The 10,608-nt window shown below is 43.6% G+C and overlaps 1 protein-coding gene across 1 annotated transcript; it reads right to left on the bottom strand.

Moving 5' to 3' along the window:
• Nucleotides 1-454: 454 nt before the first annotated feature.
• Nucleotides 455-9,352, bottom strand: LOC143210307 (forkhead box protein D2). Its single transcript, XM_076427055.1, has one exon. The coding sequence runs from the start codon at nucleotides 8,269-8,271 to the stop codon at nucleotides 7,135-7,137; it is 1,137 nt and encodes a 378-aa protein (XP_076283170.1). The 5' UTR covers nucleotides 8,272-9,352; the 3' UTR covers nucleotides 455-7,134.
• Nucleotides 9,353-10,608: the final 1,256 nt, after the last annotated feature.

The following is a 10,608-nucleotide window of genomic DNA, read 5'->3' as shown; positions in this document are numbered from 1 at the left end:
ATATTATATTATATTGACAAATCGTTATTGTCATCACTTTCTTCTTCAACATCTTTCAATATGAATTGTTCGACCGCATCATCAAAATGCCAGAGTTCGGCCGCAATTCAGGCGACACATACTCTTTAAACAATAATAACTTGTGTACATATAATAACTTGTGTAAGATGTGATTCTTGCACGATTTTATCGAGAAAAGAACGCTGATAACAATGCACTTTGATACAATGAGGGACGATGAGGGACTCGAAAGATATCCTTTACCAAAGATTGAAAACTTTGAAGGTCCTCTTTAGTTTATTGAGCATTGTTATCTCAATAAATTATAAATATTAAATCTTAGTAGAAAAGATATACTCTAAATATAGACGAATACTATTCATTTGCAACAAAAATGGACACATAATATTAAATAGATTCTCCAGGGTATCAATAAGAAAAGTGGTAATTTTTTCGGTGGCAAATAAGATTCATAAAATGTTGATTTTTAAATGATTGTTCTAATCACAATTTTTAATAAATCTCATCTAATTTCATCGTTTTGGAATGACATGGATATTTAGAAAGCAATATACATTAAATAAACATCGATTTGGGCAAGTTGCTTTTTTACCAAATGAACAGCTAGATCGAGCGCGTGGACCAGTGTGCGTTGCGCCGAAAGCATTTAACATTTATTAACAATATTTATTGTTAGAAATTTGCTCATCAATTTTTTTATGAGGATAAGAGGGTAAAATAAATTGAGTTTATCTAAAATTTCATCGAGATAAGAATCAGCTGTGCGATCTTTGTTTGATATTGTCCGCCTAAGAAGTTTATAAAGTGTCGCGTGACACGTTGACGAGAGTGTCGCATTAAAGATGTAACCATTGTTGCACTATGTCAATCTTGCTGCAAGTAAGCAAATCGCGGATGATAAAACAAATGATAACAGCTAGATTCAGGGTCGAGGTGAGGTAGTATTTCACCGAGGCTTCGTCTATCACGATCGCTTGTTTCATCGCTAAGATTCGCATTGGATTCCTTTGCAATTTCATATTATATTGTAATATTGTATTACATGAAAGTAATAAATAATAAGCACACCCATGCATTGACCTGTTCTCACGATTTTCATAAAATCTCTATAATAAAGTCTTGTAACGATAAGCTGCTGCGACGACAGGCTTTACTATCAGGTAAGAAATGTAGAAAATTTCAAAGAAATAGATTCGTAGCAATGGTTGATAACGGATCGAATAAATGCTCTTGAGAACTGTCATGTCAGACATCATGGCGGTTGCTAAATGCCTATATATGTATACTCTATCCAAATGAAAACCTTAGTTGCGTCGAACGGTGAAATAAGAGTTTACATATAATGTAACGGTAACGGATCGGCGAGAAACATTGACGTGTTACATTTTAAGTACCCTGAACCTAGTAGATCAAGATCTTAATTATTGCCTTACAGGCAACGATCTTCTACGGCTTCTCTTAACTCCACATAATCCAGCAGACGTTGCACAAGCGTCGTTCTAATTGGCCCGAGAGGCGCCAAGAGAGCAGTGGATGTATTTTATTTTCTGATCGTCCACGTTCTTTATTTCCAAAATAAAGTTACGTCTACTTCACCGTTACGTTTACTTTCCTGGTGCACGAAGATTGAAGAACATCGCGTTAGCAGTCCAAGAGGTTCAGCCTAATTGTACACGAAAGACTGAAGATTGGAGGTGAAAGATTAGAATTCCGGAGTTTTAGAAGGGCGCGATGAAGATTGCAGGGATTCGTTCAGCTCCGGAAGTTCGGCATTACAAAGATCGGGGTGTTTTCGATGCAACGGCGAAACATAAATTCGCTAAATCGACGAGGGTCCAAGATGGCGTGCCGGCGTGAATCGTCCCTCGCGTAGCAGGCGAGTACACAGTTACCCCCGATCGATTCGCTATTAGTCTGTTCCGTTTAATGAATCTCTTTCCCATCGTCCTAATTGTCAACTGCCGGCGCGTTATTTACTCGAACGAGCGTGGAATTATGAAAGGGAGAGGAGCATCCCTCTGTTCTCCGTTCGGCGAAGACACGGGGCACACCTCGCTCTCTTCTCTCTCGGTAGCGCCGCGCCGTATCCGTGGTGACAATACAAACCGAAACAAACACTTGGTGGCACGTGACCCGCACGTGTCGGTCAGGATATATTACATTCCGAATGCACACACACTCGACGAACGATTAAAGGGGTGTACACGGCTCAAGTGCCGCGATCGTGACAACGATGAACACGACCGTGGCCTTTCTTCCTACTTTGTCGGCCCGTGTCGATGCGAAATGCGAACCCGTCGCGCGTCGCTTTGCGGCCCAGATACTCGACCTCCACGATCTTCGCGCGCGATTGTTCGCTTACTACAATGTCCGGCCCTGGATAGGCTTTTCAAATCCGTTCGAACACTTTGGGAGCGATACCGGGCAACATTTTATCTTTATCGATCAAATTATATTCGTCGCTATGCAACAAATATTCAATCGAAGAAGAATTTAGTCGAATAATCAGACGAAAAATCATCGGATCGGATTAATCGATCGAGGTTCTAATAAAAAATACTAACTAGAAAAAATTGATACAATATCAATGATAAAATGAACGTATCAATGAACCGCGTGAAAGATGAACTATCAAATGTGTTTATTGAAATTTCCGAGAAAAAAGATTACATACCGACGGCATTTTCATCTAAAAACGAGGCTCATTGTTAATTAAATGAAAATAATTGTTTAATTCGATCGAAGTACGTGCTTCAAAATGAGAGCGATCCGTATACTTAACAGTACTTTATTGTTGACATTATTATTACACGTTATTATAAATCTATCATCTTGACACGTATAATACTTACTAGATCTACGGAGACAAGTTCAACGGTAAACCTATAACTAAACGTACGATATGGCGGCGGTACTTATTCGGTAAAGGAACAAACAGACGTATCGCTGATGATTTTTTCTTTACAATAGCTTAACACGATATCTGGGACTCGACGCCGCGCCGTTAGTAAAATATACATTGTTCAAAGAATATTTGTAATCGTGGTTTGGTTTTTCCTTTTCTGTCAAGCTTTTCCTTTCCGCTAACTATTTCCTCTTCCACGGACAAACGAACTGGGATAAACACGTTTATATTGTTGTACCATGCAGTTTATGCGAACAGAAACACGATCACTTCTCCAAGAGATGGAGTCGGCGACCGTGCGTATTTGCAAAATGCATATTCGGGGGAACAACTTTCTGCGGAAAATTATGCGAGCGATCTTGTCGGTCGCGCTAAGAGCCAGATGTGTTTGAGGAAAACGTGCACACAATTGCTAAGAGAATAATTTTCCTTATCGTGGCGAACATCGCGCCGTATCGCAAGCACACGAGCAACGTAATCAGTTTTGCATAAATGTTGACGATAACGAAAATAACACGGGATTCTCGGCTCGCCTTGAGCAGTCACGAAACGAAACGAAAAGGCCAGTATTCCAATGCTAATATGTAAAGCGTTTAACGTCCCGCAACAAATTTTCACGATTTTTCAGAACTTTTCACGTGCAAACATTTTGTTGGCAAATACTCGTTCCCCTTGATTAGTAGATCTGGTTCGTACGCGATGCTGCGAACAGTTACAAAATATAGCAGTGTTTTGTCAGCATCCTCCCTTACGAAGTATGTAATGGCTAATCGAGAATGACGTTAATCCTCGTGCACAATCATTTTTCTTGTATCTCGATAAATACATAAATTTACAGATGAATGCGCGTTTCTAAGTTATTTGTAATATTGTCGCAAATTCACGCAAACAGATATATATGTATATAACAATTGTTAGAAGAGTGCGCGAGGACTGGAAGCAACGATTGACGTTCGGTGTACCAATAAGCAAATAATAGTTTGATCAAGAGCAACATGCTTAGCGATATTCGTAGCTTTCGCGAGGTTTCAATGTTACATCGAAAGGTGGGAAAATATATTGAATTTGGACTGCAATGCCATGTTATTAGGAAAATAATAGATTATTTATTGGTACACTTAATACAATTCGATTGGTAACTATTGACAACTAGACTGCGAATGTCGTGAATACATAACATACGCCATACGCGAAGTACAATAAAGCCGAAGGTGTTTAACAAATATTCTCTCTGTTGCGGTAGACCCTTTCATAGAAAAGATTAAATGCGATTTTACGAGGACAAATAAATCGTCGATGATACACGTGTACTCGATAAAAGGAAGGAACAGAGAACAGAGCGAAAATACGTCAGAAATGTAAAAAGGATAGTAATAGAGATTCGATTTCCTCCTCGATAGAAAACTGAAATGCAGATTTCACCGATTCGCGGCGGTGTTGCGCATCATGAACCTTATCCTGCAATTGTGATCCTATACCAGGGAAAATTCATTAGCAGGCTCGGCACGAATGCGTATCGTCGAGGAGATTAATTGCAAATTATTCCATTCTCTTTTCTCGTGAATCTCCGTGCGTGCGTTTCGAAACCCCGTTAGCGGCGGATCCGGGCGGGCTCGCCGCGCGTCGCCATTAAAAATCGTTGACGGGCTCGGGCTCAAACAGTCCGTGATTTTTTTCCTCTTTTCCCCGGTTTTTGTACACGCGATTGTATGGGATCGTTCAGAATTTTCGGAACCGGAAAGACCGTTTAGAGCCGCGTTAATACCCGCGGATCGATCGGGAAAAAAATTAAGGGAAAGGCAATATACGACGCGACGCGACAAAAGGCTTCCCATCCACTGAACCTCCGTTCTGAACCATTAAAATAATTTCCGGATCAGCTAGATTTCAATTAATGCCCAGTAATCCATGGGAAAAAATCATTTCAAACGGTTGCGGAATTGTACAAATTATTTTATTGCATTCTTCCGGCTTTTGTCATACTCCGAAGCCGAAAAGACTTTTCAGGATCGTGAATCGCACTCGGAAAATAATTAAACATAGTTGAATCGTTGAAGAATCTGAACTTGCGAAATTGTTTTATTTTCGTAAATATTCCCTCGTTCTACGTTTGTGTCCACCGATTAATACCAATGAGTATTTTCTAATGTAGGAAGACAGTATAATTAACAGAAGGATTGCTTCTTCGTAATTACTATTGTAAAACATTGGACAATTTTTGTTGGTAACGATATAGGTATCTAATTGTAAGCTGTACTTCCTAATAATCCTTATTTACAGAAAATGTGCAATAACTTAAAAGTATTTTAACGAAGAATACTTCTGTTCTTCGCAAAGAAATGTACAAGCGATTGTACAATTTATTAATGTACTTGTTTTCTAAACGAGACGACACATTTGTTAATAAATAAGCGGTTCAATGCAAAAATGCTGCAAGTCATAACTGATCGTCGGATAACGAAGTAATCGAGTAAATGTTCTAGAAAATATTGTGTGATATGGTATCGAAGGATGTTACAAGGTAAACTTATATTACAATTATTTTATGCAATGACAATTAAACCGCCGAGACGCGGTGTTAAACAGACAAATATTGACTTACATCGCTTCTGCATTAAACGGCTCGAATAGTGCGACATTCAACGCGTTAGAGTGACTATTTCGCACGCTGCTCATGTTACAGGGTGATTAAAAATGATTATCGTAATAGTAATAGCTGAATTAAGGTCTAGTTTCAAATGAACGAGGCTGCGAAATGATCTTACAGACAAACTCGCTAAATCGATCGAAATATCCCGCCGGTTTTAATCATCGTGCACGTACAAAACCCACGCCGTCGAAGAATTCGGGAGAACGAACGAGACGTCTGATTTATCAATTTATTATCGTAATATTATTCATCGATACCCGACTTACACAGCTCCAAGAGTCCATTAGGCATCGCACGCTTTTGCTAAACGATGCAATCGTTTGAATCCGCGACGCGAACACGGTGTTCGATGCTCGATTTCTCGATCGCTCGCCAATTCTCTCTTTCTCTCTCTTTTACCAAGAAATACTGTCATCGCCGAAGAAACCACTTTATACATTTAATATTCATTTAAAGCAGCCTATAAAACAAAACGATGATCGAACGGAAAGGGAGGCGCAAGTAAAATGCATCGGTATAAGTTCTCATTCTCGAACAATACGAAAACCTTCATCGATCGAAATATAACAAATGTTCGTCGTACAACTCGTTCCCTACATATGTGCACAATAAACGTCTACTTGACCAAAACACACGACGACTCGAGTTTTACATTAAATTCTCCGAAGAGAATTGACCTCCCCCACGTTCTCTCTCACGCTCACAAAATCTTGCGTTCCATCATTCTCTCGTTCTCGCTTACGTCCACGCAAACAATAGAAAGCTGAGCAAAGATTTGTTCGGGGGATGTTCAATATGTACAGTGCCGATATTAATCGATCGTTTAGAAACGAGTCGACGCGACGCGACGGAGCTACTTCTTCCGCTAGAAACGAAACCGCTACGTTCGAGAACGAAGACGAAAGATTTCAGATCCGACTCCCGAAGTATCATCGAGGTGCGTTTCTTTCCTTCTCTTTTCTGTATATTAAACAAACCACTACACTATTGCACTACACTTGTTTCGTTTTATACAATTATTCAAATATATCCGAGTCTTTTTACACAAAGCGTACGTATTCGTGATATTTAGTTCGGTGGCGAGTCGATCGTCGCTTGTTCGTTGGTGTACCTGTAGGATCGTTTCACTTTCATCACCAAACAGGTTCAGTATTTGTTCGTGAGTCTTCTAATGTCGGCGGCCGAGTCCACGACGCGACGGGACGCGACGCGACGGGCCAAGAGAATCGCGAGAGATAGGAAAACTCGCAACCGAATCTCAACGATTCCGTTTCAAAGTTCGCTTTCGTAGTTTCACGTTGTATCGTCGTCGTTCCGCTGCCGCTGCAAAGTTCCGATTCGAAGAAACAACGTCCTCCCGAGGACAACGATTTCCTCGAAGGATCGCGAGAGATCTCAGAGCCGGAATCTGAGATGGCTCAGGCTACTAAAACGTGTCCGCGATCATAGTCCTCGAATATGGAAAAATAGTTGTCCGATTACAATCGATTACAGGTCGATCCGAGGTTCGACCGAAAGCTTGGTAGCCCCCGATCTCTGGATCCTCTAGCGCTAGAGTCTAGACCAGTGGCGAGAAGGCCGACGCCTGACTCCTGATCTCCCTGTGCTCCGTCGGACTGAGGTCCAGCAGTCCGCCGCAGTTCTGATCGTTGGCGGCCTGTTTGCCGATCAGAGCGTCGATGCTGAAGTTCCTCTTCTTGTTGACGGGAGGATGACTGATGGGTATCGTCGTCGGCGTCCTCGTCGGCGTCGGGTCGAGCTGCCTGATCGGTGGCGCCGTGATCGGCACGGGTTTGTACAGCGGCGGAGGCGGTTCCAGGAATCCTCCGAGCTTGAGGGCCTCCAGGGTCGAGGGCGAGAAATCGAGCAACGGCAGACCGGGTGGCGGAGACAGGTAAGCCGCGCTCGGATAGGTTAGCGCACCCGGATGACCGCCACCGCCGCCAGGACAAGGGCCTCGGTCGCCGCAGATAGCGAAAGTTGCCATGATGGCTCTGTCGCGGAGGACATAGTGCGGCGTGGGCCTCTTGTATCTCTTCCTGCGGCGCAGGAAACTGCCGTTGTCGAACATGTCCTCGGCCAGGGGATCCAACGTCCAGTAGTTGCCTTTGCCCGGGTTGCCGGGCTCGCGGGGAATCTTGATGAAACAGTCGTTCAAGGAGAGGTTGTGTCTGATGGAGTTCTGCCAGGCTGGGAACTTGTCGTGGTAGTAGGGGAACCGGGACATGATGAACTCGCAGATGCCGCTCAGCGTGAGCTTCTTCTGAGGCGATTGGAGGATCGCCATCGTGATCAACGCTATGTACGAGTAGGGGGGTTTAATCAGGGACGAGGACATTTTCTCGTTCCCGTATGTAGAGGTCTGACCGGACGAGCTGGTCTTTTGCTGGCCGTTCGCCGACATCATCGTGTAGTTCTTCTTGCTGCGACTACCGCCGCGGTTCCTCGAGGAAGTCGTGGCGGGCACCGGAGAGCTCGGTATTATGGGGCTCGACGACGACTGGGACCGTGACGAATCGTTCTTGTCGAGACTCACCGGGTCCACGATCATGCTGCTGCTGTCCGAGTCCCGATCACTGTCCGCGCAGCCGTCGCACGACAAGTTCGACATCATCATCCCGTGCGGTTCCATCGTGATCGCTTCATGGGCTGACGACTCACGGGACGGAAGTTGCAGACTAATGTTCGAGGTCATCGGGGACCTCTTTGGAATCAGCACTGGCTCGCATCGTTCGTTTCCGTGGAAGCGATTAGGACGCGATTAGCGCGCCACGCCGGTTGTTGTCTACGGGTAGCGGGCACACGTCTCTGCGTTCATCGAGTCGCGGAGAGATCGGTTCGCGACGATACCGTTTTTCCGTTTCAACCAAAGTCGAGCCACCGAGTCACCGAATAACCGCGAATGTTGTATCACGAACGTTCCTTCTGCGACATATTTATCGGAGCAACTGTCACCGCACCAGCTCCGACCAAATGCTATCTTACGCTAATAGTTTGTTTCCACAACGATAACGAGCCGATTTTTTCTAGGCCGGTTCTCTCTGTCACCTGCGAGCGAGCGTCTCAAGGATGTCGGCCGCGATTACTTGAACTGGCGCACTCTGCGGCTCTATCGTCACTAGTCATCTTTCGGGATCCTCAGAGACCATCGCGATTTTCCGTCATACTCGCTTATCGATCTTCCGCGAATCCCCCACACTGTCAGCTCCCGATTTTCGACTATTTGCAACAACTTATCTTTGATGTTCGACTCGTTGACTATTCTTATCTTTGCGACAACTCTCTCTCTCTCCTTTTCTTCTCTTCACTTCTCTACACTTCTTTTCTCTTCTCTTTTCTTCTCTTGTCTTTCCGTTTCTCGACAAAGGCGCGCGGTAGATACCAGAAACTGACAAAATGGGAAAAGACAAAATGTTGGTTTACAACCCCGGCAAATCGGTCGCACTGATCGTCGATGTTCGGCTTTCGGTTTCTGGCCTGTCAACTTTGATGTCGGTCGCGCGCGAGATGATAGCGGTATCTCGAGGTTAGGTGTACGAAATGCGGTCGAAGCTTATGAAGCACGATTGCGAGTGTGCCAGCACTGTGGAGGACCGTCTACGAAGCGAAATCGTGGGTCGAATTGATTCGAAGTGACTGCTTTGGTCCTACATGGGCGGACCAATGGGCGGGCATTTCAACCCCTACCGAAGGGGTGACGGGGTGTGCGTCCCCACCATCGCCACCCCGGTATCCACGACTCCCTCCATCCTCCTTCAGGAGAAGAGGAATCGTTGTCGTCACCACCAACGAGGAGAAACCCCCGGAGGGGACGTCGGAGTTAGGAAAATAGCGGGATAGATAAAGGGACTTTCGAGGCAGACTGGGGGTAGAGAGGGCGAAATTGTAACACTCCGGGGGCTGCTTTGCTTTGAGCGGCGCGGTAAAGGGACCAGGCGTTACATACTAATAGAACGTATGAACCGAGGCCGTATCGATACTCGATCCGAAATACTCGGCTGCCCTATGGATTTTCGTTCGCGAAATTGTTGTTTCTGTACGGGAATCGGGATGCTTCCAATGCAAATTAGGTAGCGCGAGTTCCCCGAATATATCGAACAATATTTTTACACTGAATCAGATTATACATGTCTTCTAGACCTTTTAATAAATAAACTAAACAATAGAATCTAATGAAATACTACTATTCGGTGCTTCTACAAAGTTCAAGATTTCAGACTTGTTATCAAAATGATATTCTACCGCTCGAAGCAAATATTGTAGTCTGATCGATTGGAATTTTCATGGATTAATTAGTGCTAGCTGAACGTAACGTTTAATGAAAACTGAAATTATCACAGTAGGATCGAAGACTCGCATCGTTGTAGGAGTGATTAAAAGTTTATAATTTCGAACTCCATTTTCCTGGAACGATATGAAGTATAATGTTTTGCAGTGTTTAAAGCCCGGCCGGACCTGCTTCTCCTATTACTAAACTTCTCGTTCTTACGAACTTTCTTTCATCAAAAATACGTCCTTTACTCCTCGCGAACTTCAAATTACGCCACTGAAGAATCAGTCGAGTAAGTTCAGCGTCGTAAATTTTTCACTTTTCCTGTAAGCGCCCTCGGCGTTTACCGTTAACCGTTCTCAGACTTTCCGCGTGTAATGGCGGACGTAGTCAAACGAAATCGCTGTGAATCTTAACTTGCAGCGACTTTAATCTTTTCGATTAGACCGGCGCGACGCGGGGATTAGTACATATAAAGTTTGCTTTGGCAGGACATCCTCGTACGTTCGCGAGTCATTTTGTATTAAATACAATCAATAATTAGGTTACTCGAATTTCATACGATGGATTTCACAATCTATTCAACAAAAACTGTTTCCTTTATCTCGATCGACAATTTGTTAATAAATTATATTGATGTTTTCAGCGCACTGGTTTGATCTGGTGTTACTGAACTAGGCAATATTGCAAATTACCACAAAATTTTCAACGTTTCGGTCTATTTTTAGACCATTTTCAAGAAAAATTTTAATATAATATAAT

The sequence above is a fragment of the Lasioglossum baleicum genome, chromosome 7 (assembly GCF_051020765.1).
Source record: "Lasioglossum baleicum chromosome 7, iyLasBale1, whole genome shotgun sequence".
Lineage (NCBI taxonomy): Eukaryota > Metazoa > Arthropoda > Insecta > Hymenoptera > Halictidae > Lasioglossum > Lasioglossum baleicum.
This window is presented reverse-complemented; position numbering and strand designations above follow the sequence as displayed.